Here is a 22,342-nt window from a genome sequence, read left to right on the forward strand (position 1 = left end):
TTCCCTACAACCTTTGCCAGCTGGCAAGAGTCTTGCAGAGGAGGCTTATGAGAGGACCAGACTGCCCCAGCCTCAACCTCAGATGCTTCTCTCCTGGGAGCCCATCTCTCTCTACTCCTCTTTTCTTGCTGCACCCCCACCCTGTCAGTGCATCCTGTATCACATTCTGTGTGGGAGGCATAGAGTGTGCATCTATTCTGGGAGCAGACAGCCTGTTCCCAGCATTGCCGGGTGTAAAAATAACCCCCAGGTGGCATTGCTCTAGCCCCAGACACTGTACCAGCAAGAGTGTTTTCCTGGTATCCTCTCCACCCACCCTCCACTCTGGGGTTGGGGGTGCCACCAGCAAAGAGAAGACCCTATATGGTCAAGGACTATGTAGAAGTGCTTTAGGTGGGCGGGTGTTAGAAAGCTGAGCTCCCTGCCTGTGCTACTTATTGTTGGGTGGGATGGGGCTGCCACTCAGTGCATAAATCTCTAGGCCCAAAGCCCCAGCTGCCCTGATGCTGGCTTTGAGCTCACTGCGTTCTGGTCTTCTGCCCAGGTATCCAAGGCCCCCAGCACTCCTGTGCCACCCAGCCCAGCCCCAGCCCCTGGACTCACCAAACGTGTAAAGAAGAGCAAACAGCCACTTCAGGTGACCAAGGACCTGGGCCGCTGGAAGCCTGCAGATGACCTCCTGCTCATCAATGCTGTGTTGCAGGTAGTGCTTCCCACTATAGTTTTTGTGTCTCCCTCCTTCCCCCAGCCTCTAGTTCCCAGCCCCCCAACTAGCCCCTCAGTGTCCTCTGGGTGGCAAGGGACGGGTTCTTTCCAGCTCTGAGGCTGAAGCAAATTTCCCTGGGGCACTGCAGACCAACGACCTGACATCTGTCCACCTGGGTGTGAAGTTCAGCTGCCGCTTCACCCTTCGGGAAGTCCAGGAGCGCTGGTACGCCCTGCTCTACGATCCTGTCATCTCCAAGTGAGTGAAGCTGGCTCCAGCTGTGGGGGAAGTACTGGGGAATACCAGAATTTGGCTCCTGGAACAGAGAATTGTATAAGGGCCCAAGGAGGGGGCCTCAGAGGCAGGACTCCTGGTACCTTGCATCCTCTATGATGATACCAAGACCTGTAGGGCTTCAGAGGGAAGTTGCTTCCTGCTGTCAACCCTGCCAGTCCTGGCTTGATGCCAGAAGCAAGGGGATCTGGATGCCGAGGAAGCATAGGGGGAAAAAAACCTAAATGCATGCCAGGAGCCCTGATTCCGCCACTGAGTATATTGTGGTTTTGGGCAGATCACTTCTGAACCTTTCCTCACTGACTTCCCGTAATTACTTCTAGCTTCAACAGCTTGAGTTCCAAATAAACCCGTGTGCACATGCACCATACACTTTTTCTTCTCAGTCACTTTATTTAATATCTTCCAAATTTGGTTGGAAGTTTAACGCCTGTCTTCCACTCCACAGCTGCTTAAGCTGTGGCCATGGCCCTGATACACCAGAAACTGGGCAGGGCTTAGCTTGGGAAAAAGGGGATGCTAGGGAGTGGCTAATGGGTGGCAGCTTTGGCCACACACTTGGGGAGGGAGTCACAGGACCTCCCTCAGGACTAGCATCTAGAGGACTGCCTTTGAGTCTCTTCACAGGGTTGAACACAGGAACTTCAGTTTCCTGAGTTGCCTGTTCTTGCTTTTGACAAACCCATGAGGCCACAGGTACCATGCTAAGCCTCGGGCTCTTCCTGTTGAGGGCCTGGCCTCTTGTCTTGCATCTCAAAGACCTGTAGACTTTAGGGGAATTAGGAACCCCAGATTTCTTGAGAACCTCCCTTCAGCTCTGCCCTGACGTGTCTCTTCCTTGCCCAGGTTGGCCTGCCAGGCCATGAGGCAGCTGCACCCAGAGGCCATTGCTGCCATCCAGAGCAAGGCCCTATTTAGCAAGGCTGAGGAACAGCTGCTGAGCAAAGTGGGATCGGTAAGGTCAAGGGCTGATAAGATTGAGGGAACTGGGCAGGGTGAGAGCTGGACTACCTGGAAAACTGCTGTGGGGAGTCCCTACCACCTGAAAACATGCCTGTGCAGATACACACACATCTGCAAGGGCCCTTGTGACAGGATCCTCAGGAAGGGCCAAGCCTGGCTCTCTGGGCAGTCATAGCTGTCCCTTCCTTCAGCTCCTGGTGGGGACAGGCAGGGGATGGGGTGGTAAGGCAGAGGCAGGAGTGAGAAAACCCAGGCTCTTAGAACATGCTTCTTGCCCTCCAGACCAGCCAGCCCACCTTGGAGACCTTCCAAGACCTGCTGCATAGACACCCCGATGCCTTTTACCTGGCACGTACTGCCAAGGCTCTTCAGGCCCACTGGCAGCTCATGAAGCAGTATTACCTGCTGGAGGACCAGACAGGTAACTGGCTTCAGAAGCTGGGTGTGGGTGTGTGAATATGATGTGATCTGGGCACAGCTGCCCTCAAATGCTCTGTAACAACTCCCTCAGTGGCCCCCAGTGTCTTGTTCACCTGTCTTTGGAGCAAAAACCTCTTCTTTCTAGAGGGAGGGAAAGTAGCTGAAATGATAGAAATCCTGGCAGTTTTCTATCACTTCTGTTGTTTTTGTTTTGTTTTTGTTTTTGGATTTTCTGACCTATTTTATCATTACATAAGTAATTTATTAATACAGTCTTCCTGAATAACTTGCAAACGAGCAAAATGTGAACAGCCTCTGCACTGTTTACCCTTCCCTATTTCCCACCAAAGAGACTTTCTCTAAGTTTTTCCTGCCCTTCTTTATCTCCACCTTCCTCTCATTGCCACTTCTCCCACCAACAGTTCATGCTGTCAGGCTGCCTTCAGGCCATTCAGAACTTCCCACTGGGACTTCACACCCAGTCCATTCTCTTTCTCCTTTCCCAACCAAGCCAGAATTCTCCCTGCTTCATCTCCCTCATCAACAAAACTCTCACTCTCTTAGTGACAGATCAGGAAATCAGTCTGATTAAACTGGAAGAGACTTCAAGTAGATTTGGGATTCAGGGTCATATTTACATAGTACTGCTCTTACTTCCTAAATATTATTATTGCCCGTTGCCTTCTACATCATTGTTCACACTGTTCTGAAAAGCAAGCTTCAGCCATGCTCTTTATCTTATTAACTTGGTCCTCCAGCTCTGGTTATTAAAAGATACTCCTGCAAGAGGATTTTAGGAAATTTTAATTGGAGGAGCTCCATCTTTTTTTCCTGAGGATCTCTGAATTTAGTGCCCAGCACACAGTTCAGCTTATTCCTGCAGCTTCCATATCTACTGCTTCCTCATGCTCAGATATTGATGAAATCCCACAGCGAGAACAGACACTGGATAAAGTTTATTTTTGCTGCTATAGCTAGCTCCTTCATCACTATTTTGAGAATTATTTTGTGTAAACTCGTTAACTTAAAAGTTTAATTTTTCTCTTCAAGAGTCATCTTATATGAGTATTTGATTTCTCCTTTGCTATTTAGAGCTAAGAAGGAGTCCCTAGGGATAGGGGGTGTACACTGCCTAGCTGTCAAGTCAGTTGACTATTAGACTGGTGGAATTTCAGGCAACTGTGGTAGAGGAGGGGCTTAGTGGGAGTGACTGCCGTAAACCCTCTTTTACACATAGTCTGACCTAAGGAGGTGGGGGCAGTGGTGGAAGGAACATTTGGCACTTCAGGTGTTGTCAAACTCCTCAACTGACAATTTCATGACCACTAACTAGTGGGAGCTGCTACTGAGCAGACACTGCAGTCCTGGGAATAGCTGGTCTTAAGGCAGAAGTTCTCAGATTTTGAAGGCCCCAATCTCTTTTACATTTTGACCCCCAAAAAAACATGAAACAATATGTATCCTGAACATAGCTGATGGACTCTTAATTATCTTATTTTTATCGCATTTTTTGGAAAAACGAAACTAATTTCATGACCCATTAACACATTATGACCCACAGTTTGAAAAACAGTGGCATAAGGCAGAGCAGCTACCTTTGACACATCCTTTCTACATAGAAGCAGACTGGCATGTGCCTCTCAGCCCTTCACTGAGTGCAGCAGAAAATGTTCAGGAGCATGCGAAGTTTTTGCTCTTTAGGTTTAGAATCTGGAAGACAGAGCTCTGTCATAAACTAGAGTCACAGAGTTGGATCCTCCCTCCTGTGTCTGTTTCCTCATCTGTAAAATAGAGCTAATAGCAGTGCCTTTCCTACTTCAGAGCTGTGTGAGTGAGAACCCTTTGCACACCAAAAAGCCCACATGAAAGGGCAATCTTGATTGTCCTTTCTAGAACTACCTCCATTACTTGTATTGGATTAACTTTTGTTCACTTCAGCACAAAACTGATGCCGTGGGCTCATTCTTTACAGTTTGTCCCCTTAATTAAGTGGTCTGCTCAGCAACTTGAGGTTGAGTAGGAACATGGGTGCTGACCCTCCCTCCATCCTTTGTTCAGTGCAGCCGCTACCCAAGGGGGACCAAGTGCTGAATTTCTCCGATGCAGAGGACCTGATTGATGACAGTAAGCTCAAGTGAGTGACGGGCCATAGGCAGAGTGCAGAGCTGAGTGTCTCCTAGGGGCAGAGCTGCTGGGCCACCTAGCCTTACATCTCCTGCTGCAGGGAACAGAGCCCAGCTTAGTCTCAGCCTCAAGTTCCAGTGGTAGCTAATGGCACCTAGTCTCCCTCCTGAGCTCCCCCTGCCCCCAGGGTACCTTACCCCCCACATACATTCCCACTCCTGGGAAGGAGGCAAGAGGAGACCCTAGTAAGCAGAGGAACACCTGATGGTGATAGCAAGTGAGCTAGAAGCAGAACCTCAGCCATCTTGTCTCTTCTTGCCCCCAGGGATATGCGAGATGAGGTCCTGGAACATGGTGAGTGTGCCTTGGTGAGGTCAGTGAGGGGGTAGAAGCTCTTGCTGGAACAGAGAGGACCAGTACAAGGTGCTGGTGACCTTAGAGTGTCCCTCCTTACCACCCCACTTCACCCCAGAGCTGACAGTGGCTGACCGGCGCCAGAAGCGAGAGATTCGGCAGCTGGAACAGGAACTGCATAAGTGGCAGGTGCTAGTAGATAGCATCACAGGTGAGGAGGCCAGAGGACCATGAGGGGCATGCTTCAACCCCCACCCTGAGCCTTTGTGGTTGCCTGGCTGGGTGCACCCTCCTTTCCTGGTCCTGACTCCTTTCCCTCATTAGACCTTGCGCTGGCTCCCCCTCCCTTCTACCCTGCAGCCCTAAGGGTGGGCTCTTCCCCACATGAACTGCTCCTCCCCCAGGCATGAGCTCTCCGGACTTTGACAACCAGACGCTGGCAGTGCTACGGGGTCGCATGGTGCGGTACCTGATGCGCTCACGAGAGGTAAGGCAGGCCCAGCCCATCCCAACCCCACCTCCCCTTCCTAGGTTTCCCTCGTCTGTCAGTCCTCTCTGCTGTATGTCTGGTGCCTGATTTCTCATCTTTCCCTGGCCTATGCAGACTCTTCCCCTAGTCCTTAGGTTCCAGCCCTCACCTACTCCATTCCCCCAGATCACCCTGGGCAGAGCAACCAAGGATAACCAGATTGACGTGGACCTGTCTCTAGAGGGTCCAGCCTGGAAGATCTCCCGGAAGCAAGGTACCAACAAGAAGGCATGAAAGGCTGTTCCTCCTGGCCTTTTGCTGCCCCATCCAGCCCTGGGGCTTAGTCTCCATGGGAACTCTCAAGGACCAGCTGGGGCTGATGAGCTTGCATTTCAAGGGTACCTTCTAGCCCTTCCCCAGGAAGCAGAGAGGGTATATGAGGACTTTGGGCTCTTTTCTGGCCTTCCCCCATCCCATTATCCCCTTTTCCTCTCTCTTCCCATAGGTGTCATCAAACTGAAGAACAATGGTGATTTCTTCATTGCCAATGAGGGCCGGCGGCCCATCTACATCGATGGAAGGCCCGTGCTTTGTGGCTCCAAATGGCGCCTCAGCAACAACTCCGTGGTGGAGGTGAGCTGGGAGGGAGGTGAGAGGCCACAATGAGACCCAGGGCGTAGGGAGCCAGTATGTGGGCCTCATCCCCAGTCCCATCTCTATCCTCAGCCACTCTTCTGTCCCACCCACAGATTGCCAGCCTGCGATTCGTCTTCCTTATTAACCAGGACCTCATTGCCCTTATCCGGGCGGAGGCTGCCAAGATCATGCCACAGTGAGGAGTGGTAGCAGAACCCATGGGCTCTCCCTGGCCTTAGTTTCCTCTGCCATTCCAGCTTCCTGGAGCTGGGACTCAAGCTCCTGGAAAAACCAGAGTGAGCAGCAGGAGACCCACTGATGGCCCATTGATCAGAGCTTCTGTAGCGGGGCTGGGCTGGCCCTCAGGAAGCCCCTAGAGGCTGGGACCATGCAGCTTCTTTAGAGCCAGAGCCCCTCCCGTTCTCTCTGCAGACCACCTTCCTCTCTTTCCCCAGATCCCTACTTTTTGTGTCTCCAGCTGATTAGCTTCAGACTTTTATTTTCTTTTGTAAATAAAAAGCACTGCGTTCCAAAGTAGTTTCTTTTATTATTATTATTTTTTAATATAAAAAATGTGGGGACAGGTGAGGCAGGATTTACATGCAGGGAGATGGCAGAACCCCTCCTTGCCTCATGCCTCTGTCCACCAGCCTGCAGAGGGAGACTAGAAGGTCAGAGGATCAGGCTGAGGAGGGGCCCCACAAGTAGGGGCCTAAGGATTCCTAGCCTGGGGCCTGCCCCTGAGGCTCCAGCCCACCCTCCATGAAAGCCCAGGGCCAGTCCTGCTTTGGCTTTTGGGCTTGCTACCCTGAGCCAGCGGGCAGCCTGGTGTCCCTGGGGGCGGCTGCCACCTTTCCTCTTCCCCGAGGTTGGGCAGAGTGGCAAAGGGCTGCATGTCTGGCAACACTGAGTTCTGAGGCTGGCAGTCAGACCCCTGTGCCTTCTTCCTGGGTCCACTGGACCGTGCCAGAGCCGTGGCAGCCAATAAGCACCATCTCCAGGCTATGGGGCTCCCAGGGCAAGGCCAAGCCCCCTGACCCTGGTGGGGGTTCTCCAGTGCTGGTAGCCTCAGTCTGGCTCATGGGCTCTGAGGGCCCAGTCCTAGCTCCTTCCTCAGGAGGTGGTGAGCCAGGGATGCTGGGCTCAGGGCAGAGTTCTCCTGAGCCTGGTGGCTCTGAGTCAGAGGCGGAGGTCCAGAAAGCTGTGGCTCGAGGCCAGGGGGAGCTCTGAGATGCTGGGGGCCCCCAGGGCCAGGGTGCTACGAAGGGAGGGGGTCCCGGACGAGGGTGGGGCCAGGTCCCACTCAAGACAGAGCCAGCTGAGGGCTGCAAGCAGTAGGAGGACGCCCCAGTGTCCACACACAGAGGCTGCAGTAACCCAGGGGTGCTGGCAGGGCATGGCCCCTCTCCTGACGCCCGAGGGCACAGGCCCTCCCCATGGGGTGCCAAGATGAGCTGCACAGCCTGGCGCAGAGACTGCAGTCCCTCCCGCATCTGTAGCACCTGCTCAGACAACTCCATCACCTATGGGAAGGGAGGAAAGTGAAGTCAAAATCAGGACCTTACACAACAGCAGGGCCCCTCTCCCCTCCCTGCTTCTACCTTGCCCCTCACCCACCGCCTGCTGAAGCTTGTCCAGCGTGTCTGTGTTCCTCACCTCGCTGGGCCCGAGAGGGGCAGTGAGCAGGCCATTCTCTGTGGACAGTAAGATGGGGTTACTACCCAGGGCTAGTAAGAGGAGGTAGCGCAGGGTCCAGGCCTGTTCCCGAGATAGCACAGACCACGTTGGTCTGGCAGGACCTGATGTCAGGAAGGGCCACTTCCAGCCTTGCTCAAGTTGCTGAATTCTCAAACTGCCAGAGGGCCTCAGGCACACTGCCCCATGCTTTCCCTCTTGGGAAGCTGCTTTCTATGCCTGTCTCTTGTTCTGTCCTCTAGGGACATGGACACTCCTGGGAGCTCATTACCTGGTCTACTCCAGGGGCTCCCTGGCATCGCTGGGGGCCATTTTCAACTCTGCTTCCGCAGCCCTTTATCTTCCCATTGAGCCAGACACTGTGCTAAGGGTCTTAGCAACATAATCTTATTTAACATATACAACAACCATTTTACAGACTGGAAGCTGGGGCAAGAACCAAGGTAGCATTGCTAGAGAGCTGACAGCAGAGACCCAAACCCCCTTCCCAGCTACCTTCCAACACCAAGGCGCTAGTCTTCACAAAGCTCCCTGGCCAGACTATGCAGGTAAGATGAGGGCAAGAGGGCTTCCAGGAAAAGTCTATATCCTGCCGGTTTCTCAGAGGTTCACAGGACAAAGGGACTGCTCTGCCGACCTCCCCCCAGACCCAGGCCCCAGTACCTGGTCCAGGGGAGGGGCTGCTGCTACATTCCGGACCAGACTGCCCCACACGGAAAGAGAACTTGGGCTGGTCAGAGCCACAGCCATCCTCAATGCCATCTACTACCCTGTGGACACAGGTGCCAGGACAATAAATCAACAGATGGGTAGCCACTGCCGGGTTTCCTGGGACAAGATGCCCCAGTGTTCTCACACAGAGGCTGCAGGAGCTGGGCAAGGGGGCTTGGGGCCCCAAGAGAAAGATTACATGAGGTCCCTTCCCCTTGGAGCTTGCAGTTTTGCTGGGGATCCAAGCTCAAGACATGAAACAGCAAGAGAGATCTAAGCAGTGTACAGCCCTGCAGGAAATGGTGAGGTGGGGGCAGCAGGGAGGTGGAGAAGTCAGGTAAGCTTTCCTGGAGGAGACTAGGAGGGGTTAGGATGGAAGGATGGGCATCTACGGCAGGGGTGTGCCTGGCCGGAGCCCCAGCCCTATCACCACCATCTCTGCCACAGTGTAGTAGCCTCGGGCCTGCTCACCTGGGGCTCAGATCCGGGGGCATATTCCATGGCACAGGGGGCAGCCGCAGCCCCTCTAAACTCCGAGGGTGAGCAGAGGGGCCAGCCTCAGCCTGCGAAGCCCCTGCCCTGCCAGGCCGCCCTCTGCCCCCTAGCCGGGACCGGGGCACCGTTCGACGTGGGGATAGCAGCTTGGCGGCCGAGGAAGAGGAAGTACAGCTTGGGGACAGCAGGGGACTGGAGGGCTCATCAGCTGGGGCTGGTGAGGCTGCGGGGCCCTGCTCCCCGTCTGTCTCCTTCTCCTCCAGCGTGGACATGAGAGTGTTGTCGCCGCTCAGGGAGCTGGTGTCCACCTGGGGGTAGTAGGGGACAGGGAACCCACATGGATAGCCCTTACTGTGTCCCACTCACCTTTCCCACCCTGGCCTCATCTCCCTAGAAGAGAGAAGCCATCTTTGTCAAAAAGGATGCCCAGTGTCTCCCATCCTTCAGAGGAAGAGGCTCAGTATGTGTGTGTGGTGGGGGGAATGCTACTTTTCTGCTGCCACCATAAAGCCACCAAGCCCTGGAGACATTCGCTGCCCCTCAAAATTCTAACCAAGTGTGGCTTGGTCCCCCAGGCTAACAACTATCCAAGAGAACATACTAAAAACTGGTTTGGAATTGGTGACATAAGCCAGGAAAATCCAAGCCCCTCAGAACAGACTTGTTTCATCATGAAGAAGCTGGGGAGATGCAGTGACCTGGAAGGCTGTTCATGGCCCTGCCCACCCTTCCCCACTGTTGCCATGCCTCGTCTTCGGCCTGCAGGCTCTTTTTCTGGTACTAGTAGATTTAGCTGCCCTCCCCTAAGACCTCTCTGGGAGGGCCAGGCTGTCTCAGATAGGCCGGGGAGAGCTGGAAAGGTTAGCCAAGCATGGCTGGGCTCTAAAGGACAGAATGTGAGTATGAAGGGGCAGGGAGAGTGTGGACCCCTCCACCATGTGCAGGGGGGATTCACCCAGACCATGTGCTCACACAGTACCTCCACAAACCCTGGCCTTTGCCCACCTTACCAGGCTCCCTGACACCCCAGCCCCCATCATGCATGTACCCAGTATCCTCACCTCTGCAGGGGCTCCTCCAGCACCCAGGTTGTAGCTGAGCTCCCCTCGGAGGCCCCGGCTGAAGCATGGGGCAAACTCGGGGTACAGTGCTAGGCTCTCATGCAGCCCAGCTAACTGCAGACACTGCAGGACACAATACGTCAGCCCTTTCACATCAGCATTGGCCTTGACCACCTGCTCACGCCGGGGCAGCTCACAGCCGATCAGATCACCCTTCCCTGGGGAGAGGAAGCAGAGGTCAGCGAGCCTGCCTTTCAGCTAGAAAGGGAAGTTGAGTGAAGGCTGCTGAGCTTTCCTCATGGGCTGAGCAGGGCCTTTCCAGCCTGACTCCCACTGTGGGGCCTGAAAGCCAAGACACAAAGAAGCAGAGGGGCCCAGGCCCTGAATGATCCTGTTGTCTGCCTTGCTGGCTCTTCAAGACAGGTTTGGGGTGAAAAGCACTGTGACCCAAGCACTCAAGCACATTTTGGGTCAAAGCTGCTGTGCAGAAACACATCCAGCTTTTAGCTCTGAGACGGTTGGGCGGTCACCAATTCTAGCGGCTCCCAGCATGCCTGGGAATCTGCATCCTCTGGGAAAGTTAAACCAATCAGACTCCCAGGCCCCATCCTTACCTACAGAATCAGAATATCTATGGGAGACCCACAATCCAATGGTTTTCCAGCCTGTGTGGTGATTCAGGTGTAGCTTATCTAGGAGCAGTGTGTGGAATTAACAGGTTAGTGCCCTGTGTGGCACACTGAAAATATCAAGCCCACATTGCTTTTCTCCCTGATCCTGTATTAAACTGAGGCTGTGGTACTTTCTTGATTTTACCAGCAGGTGTCAATAGAGAGTTTCCTAGCTAAGGCTGCCACCTGGCTGACAGAGATTGTAGAACGGCATCAATTAGAGTCTGTATCCCGCCAGATCTGAGATGTTAAATGGTGAGGAAAAAAATATGTGTCTTAGAATCAATGAAATACGGTGTCTCTGATCTCGGACATGGAGAGAATGAAATGAATTAGTGGTGATAAAGTGCCTCATACATAAGCAACCAAAGTTCATTTCCTTCCCTCCCAACCCGACAAAAGTCCCTTACAGATTCTTCTCTACAGGGATGGCATGCCATCGGGCTTGGCAGAGCACTCACTGCCCTCACAAGCCAGCTCAACCCATGGCCAGACCATTGACAATATTGGAAAGTGTTTCCTTATCCTTAAATAAGAAGATGGATCACTGCTATCCCCGCCTTGGGCTGCCTCACGCTGCCAGCAGAAGTCTAAATGTTCATGGACTTTTGCTCAAACTTAAAAGTGGAAAGCATCATTGTTTAATCTTATTTTCTTGGTTTCAGGCCATCTTTCTGGTCCCTTCTGAGAGCTGTTTAGATCTCACTGTGATCATCGGATGAATGAGCTCTCTCTCCTCGTATGTGTCATGTAGAAATAGGATAAGTGTGTATTCCTTGTCTTCAACCAGAAAATGAGATAAAAACAAGAAATAGAACAGGACCAAGGACAGAGTTCTGTGCCACTGGTCTCGGGGACCAGAGACCACCCTTCAGGCTGGCATCTCAGCCAGAGCCTCCACCTCAGCTCATCAAGCCCTTTAAGGTCGTCGTCCCAGAACCATTGCCCTGCCCACTTCTCTTTGTCTTGTCTCCTTCCTCCCTGACAACTGACTTTGCACATGCTTTGTTGTCAGTCCTACACAGAGGGAGGGGCCAGAATCAACAGTGCTAGATGCATGGTGAGCCTTAGCTGTCAGGAGCAGGGAGGAGGCACCTGGATGTTAAACTAAGGAAGCAGGTGAGGAATAAGGTGAAGGCGAAGTGGAAAACCAGGTCATGGGGAACCAAGCATTCTCAGGGCACTCAGAGCCTCCGAGTCAACAGAGGACCAGTTCATCCAGAATTTATGAGCAAGGCCAGGATGGATCAAAGGTGGTATAAATCCCAATACTGGGAATATTCCAGAGGCAAAGGCCCAGGGCAGGTGGTGGTGGCTATTCTTGAGGCTCCATCTTAATACTGAATGTGGCTATTCTGAGACCTGGTGCCTGGCATCAGTGAAGAGATGTTCTTGCAGGACCCATGCCAGCTCCCAGCCACACCGCTTCCTCGGCTCTGAGCTGAAAACATCTGTTTAATAATCTACTTGACAATCTTGCTTTGGAGTGACCAGTCTGCAATTGTTAAAATCTGTCTTTATGCCTTTCTGAATCTCTCCAGTTCTCCATAATTTCTCAAGGATTGCCAGCCATATGTGAGTGGCCATAACTCTGTGTGCTCAGAGTCCTGGCATAAACTGCATCTAGGTCCAGAAGCCAAATTCTTGAATGACGAAAAGTGAAGGGCATAGCAGCATCTTGCCTCTCTCAGCTCCAAGACCTCTTGATGATACTTCTTTCTCTTGTTTCTTGTAGGAGCATCATCCTCTTTGAGGGTAAAAGGATGAACACACAGTAGCTGCTGAGGATCTGGTCTTCCTGATTCTCCAGGTTAGTGACACATCATAGCTCTTCCAGGCGTCACCTGTCCCCACAGTTGACAAGCATTTGGCTGCCTGAAGATTCCACTGTGATTGGGAGGCCACCTCCTTTCTGTCCCACTCTGTCCCGCATGCAAGGTCCTCAATTACCCAACCAGATCACAGTGTTCCCACCCTCTGGGGTCACTTCTGACAGCCTCCCACAGTCCAAGCACCCTGCAGCCCTGCGGCCTTGCATTTCCCAGAGGGCTCGAATGTGCTGCGCTTCCACGCATCCTGAAACAAAGCCCTTTCTGCAGTGCACAGTCTCCCCAGAGCAGAGTGCTCGGGAGCACAAGGTATGAAGACTGAAGTTTGGAGTCGTGAAGACTAGCTCTAACCCCAGCCTACCAATTCATTAACCTCTGGGAGCCTCAGTCTCCTATACAAAACAAAAATAACAATAGTTCCTCCCCCTGGGTTTTGAGGTTTGCTTGAAATGAAGGTATAAGGAACACAGCTGGCCCCACTGTGAGACCCTGGGGTCAGCACTATTAAATTAAGATGCCGAATCCAAAACTGCATCTCTCCTTTGTCTAGGGAATGGATCCTTCATCTTCATCTCTTTCTCTTGCCAAGAAAGGAGAACACACACTGAGTCCGAGCTCTGCTGTCCCTGGGACTGCTCTGTCATCTACCCTGGGAAAGTAGCCTCTCCCCTTTCTGCAGCCCAGTGGTGGTGGGAAGCCCCACAAGGACAACTTCCATTCCTCCTTTTTCTAGCCCTATCTGAACATTCTCTCCAGTACGTCCATCCTCAGCATTTGAATTTCCTCCTGCTCTCCTCTGTCCCCTTAGAGACTAAAGGCTGGTCCTCAGCTCACTCCAGCCACCACCCTCAGATCCAACACCCCCAAGACTGGTTCCACCTCCCTGTGTTGCCACCTTGTGGTCACTGGGTCAGCTCTAAGCTTTACCCAGAGCTCCATGGCTACTCCTGACTCCATCCTGGCTGTTTCTCCCTGGGTGGTCTTGCCTGGGTCTCCACTCTGGGTTTTCTGCAGATGGGACCCTCTGCCTCCCACAAGCCCCTGAACCCTCTCTCCCATCCTCACAAACCTAGGATGGCAAGCACGGTGCCGCCCTTGAGCACCTCCATGGAGCCGGAGCAGACGAAGTAGAGGGCCTGGAGAGCATCGCCTTGGTGGATGAGGTACTCGCCGGGTGTGCAGAAGGCAGGCCGCAGGGCCAGGGACAGGGCCCGCAGACAGCCACGGCTCGCTGCCTCAAACAGGGGCAGCTGCAGGACCTCCTTGTGCAGATGCATGGCAATATCTGCACGAAGTTCATCTGGGAGGCTCTGCAGCAGCTGCAGGTGGAAGGAGTAGGGTTGGGGTGGCAGAAAGGAGGCAGCCTCCAGCCAGCCCCACAGGTTCCAATCAGTGAGAGGGTTCTCTTTTTCTCTCTCAATCACTTTACCCCCTCTATGAGCACCTCCTCCAGACCTAACAAAGATGGAAAGGGGCCTTCGAGCCCTCTGTTCCATGCTGCTGTCTCCCCAGGAGAGAGCAGAGGCAGAAAGGCCAGAATTCTGCATTCCTTGCCCCCTAGCCCACTTCTGAGAATTTTAGGCCAAGTGCACACCCCTGAGGGAGCGAAGGCTGGAAGGGCCAGTCCGGGAGTCCCGCGTACCTCTGTGGTGTCGATACCGTTGTTCACGGCCCAGGTCGCCTGGAAGTACTCGAGCATACGCTGCTTGAGGGGCTTGGGGATGCGGTGGATGCGGATGTAGTCTCGCAGGTCGCGGGTGCGGCTGTGGTACAGAAAGCGGCGGGCGTACATGCGCTGGATGATGGCCGTCACGTTCCCAAACACCACCGCGTGCATCAGGGCTGGGGAGGGTGGTGAGAGGGGGTCACCTCCAGGACTGGCCTGGCCCAGCCTGACACCATGCTGGACATCTCTGTCCTAATCCCGCATCTCCCACCCGCTCCTAGGCAAGGCGCATGCGCCACTGTGTGGTATGGAGTCCTGCAGCCAAGTGGGCACTCCCGGCCCTGGCCTCGAGTTCCTTGGGCTCCCTAAAGCAGAAGAACCTCTGGGAAGAACCTTGGGACCCTGGGAGACGTGGGGAGGGAGGGGCCGCCTGGGGCCAGAAGTCTGGGAGTGAGTCCAGAGAGTGGCAGGCCTCACCACCGATGAGCATGGTGCAGATGGAGAAGATCTTTTCGGTGTCCGTGTTGGCGGACACATTGCCGAAGCCCACGCTGGTGAGGCTGCTGAGTGCGAAGTAGAGGGAGGTGATGTAGGCGCTGCGCAGCGAGGGGCCGCCCAGGAGCTCCAGCGCCGTCCTGTTGGCATCACTGCTACAGTTGTCGCTCTGGCCAGAGCTGTTCCCTACATCTGGGCTCTGGCCCACCAGGTAGTAGGGGGTCTCCAGTCGGCGCGCCAACTCCTGCAGCCAGCCTGAAGAGGAGGCGGGTGGGCCTGAGTCAGCAGGACAGCACTGCCACGCTGTGGGTGCAGGTGCGCCTGCTGGTACCCCTGGGGTAGGGGGCATGTGGATACAAATCTAACCCCATGGCTTCCCACCACTTTCCTTCTATGCAAGCCCAGCACTCCTCTTTCCACCCCCTCAGCCCTCAGCAAGAGAAGCAATGAAGATCAGGCTGAGGCTGTCATCTCCCCAGCCAGCATCGACTGGTGCTGAGGATGAAGGAGCACTGTGTCCTCTTCCCCCCAGCTGGCACTAATCCCAATCGTCCCCAGGGCTGGATGGGTGAGGCCACCTCCTTTGCTTTGTCCACCCAGGCTCCTCTTGCTCTTTCTCTGAGCTCGCCTGCTCCAGAAAGCTGCCTCCCATTCAGCCTCTTCCTTCCCTACAATCACCCAGCCTCACACAGGTTCTCAAGCACAGCAGCATGGACATGCACATACACACCATCAAGGCTATATACACGCTCTGCACAGTTGAAAGCACAAGGATACACATATGTGAGCATTCTCAGATACACAGCCATAGCCACTCAAACAGAAAAGACTTGTGCACACTTTGGAGATAAATAAGGATACACAGGTGCTTTTTACAATGGCACCCAGGTTAGGGAGGGAACACACTTGCATGTACATAAGCACACAGGTGAGGACACTCAAAGGCCACAGATGGGCAGGCACCTGTGCACATAGAGAGGTCCTCAGCACACATGCAGACACAGCCAGCCTGGGCCTCTAGTGGAGGCCAAAGATCAGCCCAGTCTCCCCATTAACCCCACATTCTCTGGGCTGGCCTTGGCAGAAGGCAGGGCTGTGAACTGGGGTCTCTCAGAATCCCATGGCTGCCTGCAGCCACTCTGAGTCTAGCTGGAGGGTTATGGGCATCATAGGATGTTAGATGGGGATTCCCAGGGCCTGCAGAGGTCCCAGGGGTCACAGCAGAGCTGGGGGCCATGGGGAGCAAGGGAGTGAGAGCATATTGGCTTATATAGAATGGAGATGCAGAGGGTAAGTACTGAGAGTGGGCTTAGGATCACAGGCTGCAGTGAGACCCCTTCTCTACATTCACTCTCCCCTTCCCACCTCGACACATCTTAGCCTCTTTGCTCCACATTCTCCCCAACACCTTGCATATGCTGTCCCCTGAGATCCAGACTCCCCTTCTCTCACCCACGCATTTATTCAGCAACCTGATGTATATGGACCAAAAACTGGGAGAACCTACAGGAGCTTACTGCAGGGTAGAAGTTACATTTCAGAGGTAAATAAGGCTCAAGTGCCACATGATGAGGCTCTAACCAACATGCTATAAGGCTAGGGCTAGAAGGCTTCCTGGAAGAGGGGATATCTGTGCTTGGTCTCAGAGGATGGATAGAGTTTTGATACAAACTGAGAGGAGTCATTCCTGATTTAGAAAAAGGCATGAGCCAAACCTTGAGATAAAAACACGTACAGGCAAGCAGCTCTGCTTAGCTAGAATGGAGGTACACACTGGGACATCAAATTCCAGGCTAAGGAATCTGGGGGGCTGTGATAAGGCCCAAGCCAAGGTAAGGATTCCTCCCTCTTGTTACTTGAGGTATTCTGTGAGAATGCAGGGGAATATGCAAAACTTCTCGGTCATTAGTTAATTGGGCCAGAGGTGAAGCCAGTTGCCTGGTGAGGATTGCAGAAAGCAGGAGGATGAGGGGAGGGTGGCAGAGGGACCTCTCCTCTCTGTGCTGGGCTGGGGCAGTAGCTACTCCTGCCCCAGGAGCTGGTGGTGGGATGGTGCCTGTATGTGGAGAGGGTCAGGCTGGCAGAAGCTGTTCTAGAGGCTGGCGTCTTTCATACCGTGAAATGCCCTTAGCAATTTTCCTCAATATTTAGCACAAGCTTTTGAAAATCCAGCCTATCTCCACTGGGCTCATGGAAATCTGGGGCAGGAACTGTGTCCACACCATGGGCAGCGGAGCAGGGGAACCCAGACAAGGAAACCATGAGAAGGTCCCTTCCACAGACAGAGCCAGGCCACCTACGGACATCCTTCCACAGCCAGACTTTGGGAGGTCTGGGTGTGGCTCCGACTCAGGTGGAAAGCTAGTTTCCCTGGAGAAAGAACAGGCAGATGATGATGTGAAGAATTTGGAAACTCTTCAAACGTGAACTAGTACCAGACCCAAATAAAACAAAAGCACTCTGGAACTTATGGTTCAAGGGTGCAAAAATTACCACGTATATCTGCAAAATAGTCAGCCGGCCCCCTGGATCCCCATGGTCTTCATGTGGGGCCCAGAGCCCTCTGGGAGCCAAAGGTGTTCTTAACGTCAGCTCCGCAGCCCCTGTGAAGTGGCCAGAACAAAGGAGCCACATAGACTCCTGTTTGAGGGCAGGGGGACTGAGCCAGGAATTTGGTGTCTTGGCTTACTTTTAGGTCAGAAGTTTATGTCACTATTAACCATCTCTTGGCCCTCTGACTATGTTTGCTGGGTGGCCATCTGATCCCAAGAGCAGCCTCCACCGCAGCTTCCCTCTGGGAAGGGTAAGCACCAAGGAGCTGACACTGCCTGGAACATCTGTGTGCATGGCAACTAGAGCACTTGGGAACTCTCCAGGTGGGCCCTCTGGGCCACACACTGGTCTCTGTGGGCTTGGCAAAGGAGCGATCATTCACGGGAGCCTCCTCATCCCTAAGAACTGATTAGAGAGGCTTTCTTAGGCCTACCTGGACCCCGCCAAGGAGCGGGAAGTCATAAGAGGCCATCTGAGCAGCTAGTCTCTTGCCCACTGACTGGAAATACATGCTAAAAGCCAGCTACTAGGCAGTTACCAGAGGGCTGGAGAGCCTAGGAGGAGGAAGGTGTGCTAAATTTTGGAGCTGCGAGTATGGAGAGTTAGAAATGGTTGAAATAAAATGGTTTTGAGTTAGAGAGAGGAAGGATGGAAGCTGAGATATTCACACAGGAATCCAGTGGAATCACCAAGGGAGAACAAAGTGAGCGGGGAGGAAAGATCAGAGGAAAGCTTGGAACTGGGAGGGGCTGGGGCAGGAGGAGGCCCAGGCCAGGGCAGAGAGGCAGAACATTTTGAAGGAGTGTGGTTAGCAGGGTCAGGTGCTATAGGGAGTTTAAGGGGACAAGGGTTTGGCCCAAGAAGGTCACTGTAACTTTCTGGGTGACATTATAAGATGAGAGGGGGAGGTGGAAGCCCTCCTAGCAGTTGTTAAGATATGAGTGGGAAGTAAGCAGAGGGAGGAGTTGTGAAAGTGGAGGTGAAATGAAGGAGAGTGAAGACACTGATGCAACTGAAAAAGGCTGCATTTTAGTCTGGAGGAGGGCTCCGAAGCACCTGAGAGAGATGCAGCCTGGAGATGACAAGAGTGGGGAAGGGGCCTTAGGAGCCAAGGTGGTGGGGAATGCGCTTAGAGAGGGTGGTGAGAAAGTGCCAGGCTTCAGAGCAACCCAGGAGGGCAGTGGCTTCCTGTGCAACCTTCTCCTGAGAGGGGCGGGGTTCCCAGCTGGGCAGGGGCTCAAAAAATTGACAAAAGTTTGGCCACAGGAGGTCATTAATGGGTTAATAGGGCTCCCCTAGGCAGTCCACCATGCTTTCTCCATAATGCCTGGCTGCTGGAGAACAGGCCTGCGGTGAGGTGGTGGCTCTGTCACACACTTGCGCACACACACAGACACACTCACAGACACACACACCAGCCCCACATTCTTCTCACAAACTCAGGTCTACTTGCACAGATGTTCCTGTGATACACGCATAGGCGCACACACATACCTGACACTGTATCAGTTCACAAACATACCCTGACAGATACACGCTTGCACTCACATTTCCCTGACACAAGCACATTCGAGTAGACACACTCCTCAGCAGGTATGTACGCACACTCCCTTCCCCAGGGAGCTTCCAGTACCGATCTCAGGTAGCTCGGATGCGCTGCTCTCAATTTCCTGCTGGCCAATGTAGAACCAGATGCAGGCCACCCAGTGGGCCAACAGGGCAAACACAGCCATGAGCAGGGTCAGCACCACCGCACTGTACTGCGAGTAGCGATCCAGCCGGGGGAGCAGGCGCAGCAGGCGCAGCAGGCGCACAGTCTTCAGTAGGTGGGCCCCGAAGTACTGAGGCAGGGGAGAGAGGGTGGTCACCCCTGGGCCAGCGTCAGCCGCCCCACCCCAAAGCCCACCCTGCCCAGCCACACTGACCACGTTGACTTTGAAGGCATGTAGCAGATCGAAGGGCAGGGCTGCGATGACGTCCAGCAGGAACCAGGTGGTAACATAGTGGAGGCAAATGGACTTGGGGGCAAACACCACCTGGCCCGACTTGGACACGAACGTGGTACGGAAATTCAGCACGATGTCTGCGGAACGTCCGGGTGGGAGAGGAGCTGTTCTTTACTGGGCACTTGCTCAGTATTTGACACTGTCCTGGGCCTTTGGCCTGCAGTAACTCTAAAAGGTGGATATTGCTATTCCTATTTGATGGAGGGAGATACTGAGGCTTGGAGAGGCAGCGACTAGATCAGGGTCACATAACTCATTAGTGGTAGAGACACATTTGGAACCCAGGCCTGATTTCAAAGCCCACAGGTCACAAACAAGAGGAGGGCAAGGGGTACACTGGTGGGGCACTAGAGTCATGCAGATTATTCTCATCAAAGCCTGAGGGGCACCTGGCATGGGGTGGGGTGGGAGGCACAGAGGGCACCTACCAAGAATGAAGAGGACCTCCACAGCCAGGTCGCAGACGCTAGGAGGACCCCGGGCGGCGCTGGGCTCCCGAGCTGTGCTCACACACACGTTGTAGGGCACGGTGACGGCCACATAGAGAGTGGCAAGTAGAATGAAGCCGTCCCAAGTGGCCCTCAATGCCCCACAGTGCAGCAGGATGAATGGTGACTTCCGGATGGCGGCTACTTTGTACTCAGGCAAATTGGGCTTCTCCCCAAATACCCCCTTAGTAAGACAGGGCAGGTCCAGGCAGGGAGGATAGGAAATTGGTACAAGCTGAGTTTGGATGGGGTCCAGGACAGGCATCCACCTCCTTCCCCTCTCTACATTCTCAAAGCAACCTCTGATGTAGGCTTTAGAGTCCCCATGTTATAGATCAGAAGACTAAGGATCAGGGAGGTCAAGTGACAGCTGAAGTCACACAGCTGCTTAGGAGAGGAGCCAGGACTGAGCCAAAGGCCATCCGACCCCAGAGCTAAGACTCTCCTCTATCCCTTTGATGGATCAGGCATGTGAGAGTCCCTCTCTCAGTCACAACCCCCAAAGTGCTGGTAGGGCCTGTGCAGCCCCCTGGACATTCTGTGGTAGGCTCAGTTCCCACCTCTAATTCCTCACTCAGCCTGCCCTTATCCTGCCCCGACCCCCAGGCACACACCCTAGTGCTCAATCCACCTTATTGAGCTTGTGCTTGCCCTTGGGCTGCTTCTGCAGGTGCCCAGACAGGTGGTAGAGCACAGCCCGGCTCCGCCGGCGATTGGCATTGAAGCCTTTGGCTCCTGCCCGGCCATATCGGCGCCGGCCACCACCTGCAAAAGAAGAGGGGCCCATGAGGATGATGGCGAGAGAATCTTGGGTATGGGACACCAGTTGCGGGCTCATGGATGGGTCTGGCTCATTGACTAGTCAACCTGTTTAGAGATGGGGGCTCTGGCATTCCTCACTTCCTAGGGTCACTGGCCACCCCCAGCAATGGGCAATCCTATGCGTGCTTATGGACACTACTCCCAGCATCTGCTTCCAGGAGAAGATTTAGACCAAAGCAAGGCAAGAGAAAATCTCCACAGGGAAAAGCCTGGGAATGGAGGGGAGAGGTGGTTCCCAGGGGTTGGGGAAGTGCAGAGTGAGCAGAAAGCCATCAGGCAGAGTCGCAGGAGCTCAGAGAAGGAGCCCAGGGTCCAACTATAGGGACCACTGAGGACTTACATTGTGGAGAGGCCTACCTGGGCCTGGGGGTGGGGCAGTGGAGAATGGAGAGTACCCAGCATCCCCAAGCAGCAAAGAGGCCTTGGAGCAGGTTCAGATAACAGCTTGGTGAGCTGTCCAAGGACCTTCCTCAGCCTTGGGAGGATACAAGAGGGGTAGGGTGCCAAAAATTTAAAAGAGGGCTTTGGCTAGGACTTCCCAGTCAGGTTTTCGTGAGGAAAAGGCACGGGAGTTGGGGGGTGGCTGTGCTCCGTCTCACTAATTGGTCAGAAAATGGAACTTCACAGGCACTAGTGGAGTTTGTTTGCTTTCAGTTTATTAGTAAAGTTGACTTCAAAACTCCCACTGTGTCTCCACCTGCCTATGTGGAAACAAGCTTTCCATACCCGGGCATGTGGAGAGGAGAGCAAGCAGCACAAGTCTCTCAGCAACAGAGTAGGAGTCAAGAAGTGTGAGTGGATGAGGGGACCCACAAGTTCAGGCCTCAGGTGCTCAACACCCCAGTCACAGCAGCTAAATCAAAGCCCTCACCAACACCCACCTGTCTCCTTCCATTTCTCGGGGCCCCCTCGGTTCTTGGTGTCACTGATGTCCTTGTGAGAGACCAGGAAGAGGGCCACCTCCCCTTTCTCATTCTTGATGGGTATCACATCCAGGAGACACCAGAATGGGAGCCCTGGGCACAAAGACAAACTCAGCCTAGCTCCCATTCTCACACTGCCCAAGGAGACAGAGGCACCAACGACACCCCTGGCTGAGATACAAGTAGAATTCTGGGAGAGGAGCAGCAGCTCACTCCACTTAGAACAGGGCTTGATGAAACAGGGCAGAGGGAGGCAAGGGAGAGCAGGGATGACTATCAGATATGTGCGTCCATAGATCTGTCTTGCTGACATGGGGACATTTTCCTGCTGGGGTAAAAAAACTCAAGATGGGAAACTGAGTGGAGGCTGAGGCTGGGATAAGGATAAAAGAGAAGAGAGCCAGGGACAGGGGTGGGGTGGAGGAAGAGGAGGTGGGATGTGGGAAAGTGGAATGAGATGGGAAGATGGAAAAGATGATAATGGAAAGGAGGGACAAAGGATGGGATGGGTGCCAGGCTGAGGGAGACTAAGGAGGTAAGGCCAGCCGGCCAGGCGGCCCCTCACCACTCTTCCGGTATAGGATCAGCTCTGCCTTGAACTCCTTGTGCTCATCAAGGGCTTTGCGGATTTGCTGGCGTACAAGCTCACTGGTGTCTGGCCCATAAAGGAAGGAGCAGGCACAGCCTCGCTGCATGACCTCAGCCCGGGAGAAACCCGTGAGGTCACAGAAGCCATCAGAGCAGTAGACCACAGGAAAGAGCCCCGCCACCTGTGCGTTGCCCAGCACGAAGTTACTGTCTGCAAGAGAGCACCTCTCAGAGTAGGCATGGGGTACAGAGGCCCAGAATCCATCACCCCTCCTTTCTCAAAAGCCTGCGACCAAAGGTAGGCTTTACAAAACCCAGGAGTCCTGTGTGAGTGTGTATGTGTATGTGTATGTGCGTGTGCGTGTTTGGGGGA

The 22,342-nt window shown here is 53.9% G+C and overlaps 2 protein-coding genes and 1 long non-coding RNA gene across 8 annotated transcripts in view; 2 read left to right on the plus strand and 1 right to left on the minus strand.

The window, feature by feature from the left end:
• MCRS1 (microspherule protein 1) overlaps positions 1–6,503 on the plus strand; it is a 9,781-nt gene extending 3,278 nt beyond the window's left edge. For 3 of the 5 annotated variants that reach the window (XM_015593232.2, XM_015593234.2, XM_015593233.2), the window contains 11 exons: positions 545–703; positions 855–964; positions 1,847–1,955; positions 2,246–2,384; positions 4,442–4,517; positions 4,833–4,861; positions 4,980–5,072; positions 5,266–5,348; positions 5,466–5,604; positions 5,836–5,979; positions 6,057–6,503. In XM_015593232.2, the coding sequence (XP_015448718.1) occupies positions 545–703; positions 855–964; positions 1,847–1,955; positions 2,246–2,384; positions 4,442–4,517; positions 4,833–4,861; positions 4,980–5,072; positions 5,266–5,348; positions 5,466–5,604; positions 5,836–5,979; positions 6,057–6,166 (1,191 nt within the window). In that variant the 3' untranslated portion in view covers positions 6,167–6,503. The remainder of the gene's footprint in view (positions 1–544; positions 704–854; positions 965–1,846; positions 1,956–2,245; positions 2,385–4,441; positions 4,518–4,832; positions 4,862–4,979; positions 5,073–5,265; positions 5,349–5,465; positions 5,605–5,835; positions 5,980–6,056) is intronic. The other 2 variants (XM_015593235.2, XM_006916803.3) reach the window with 2 other exon arrangements.
• Positions 6,504–6,556: 53 nt separating this feature from the next.
• The window catches only part of KCNH3 (potassium voltage-gated channel subfamily H member 3), a 17,250-nt gene continuing 1,464 nt past the window's right edge, over positions 6,557–22,342 (minus strand). The window contains exons 2-15 of one of the 2 annotated variants that reach the window (XM_006916804.3): positions 21,947–22,180; positions 21,340–21,474; positions 20,268–20,401; positions 19,577–19,820; positions 19,068–19,225; positions 18,776–18,983; positions 14,572–14,844; positions 14,071–14,270; positions 13,498–13,747; positions 9,929–10,146; positions 8,844–9,175; positions 8,325–8,431; positions 7,584–7,660; positions 6,557–7,489 (exon numbers count right to left, since the gene is read on the minus strand). In XM_006916804.3, coding sequence (XP_006916866.1) covers positions 6,893–7,489; positions 7,584–7,660; positions 8,325–8,431; positions 8,844–9,175; positions 9,929–10,146; positions 13,498–13,747; positions 14,071–14,270; positions 14,572–14,844; positions 18,776–18,983; positions 19,068–19,225; positions 19,577–19,820; positions 20,268–20,401; positions 21,340–21,474; positions 21,947–22,180 — 3,167 coding nt within the window. In that variant the 3' untranslated portion in view covers positions 6,557–6,892. The remainder of the gene's footprint in view (positions 7,490–7,583; positions 7,661–8,324; positions 8,432–8,843; positions 9,176–9,928; positions 10,147–13,497; positions 13,748–14,070; positions 14,271–14,571; positions 14,845–18,775; positions 18,984–19,067; positions 19,226–19,576; positions 19,821–20,267; positions 20,402–21,339; positions 21,475–21,946; positions 22,181–22,342) is intronic. The other variant, XM_025050294.1, reaches the window with a different exon arrangement.
• Positions 8,078–13,481, plus strand: LOC112483841. Its single transcript, XR_003047800.1, has 3 exons — positions 8,078–8,209; positions 12,335–12,409; positions 12,979–13,481. It is a non-coding gene; the product is annotated as an uncharacterized LOC112483841 (long non-coding RNA).

This window comes from Pteropus alecto, unplaced genomic scaffold, assembly GCF_000325575.1.
Source record: "Pteropus alecto unplaced genomic scaffold, ASM32557v1 scaffold196, whole genome shotgun sequence".
In the NCBI taxonomy this organism is placed as follows: Eukaryota; Metazoa; Chordata; class Mammalia; order Chiroptera; family Pteropodidae; genus Pteropus; species Pteropus alecto.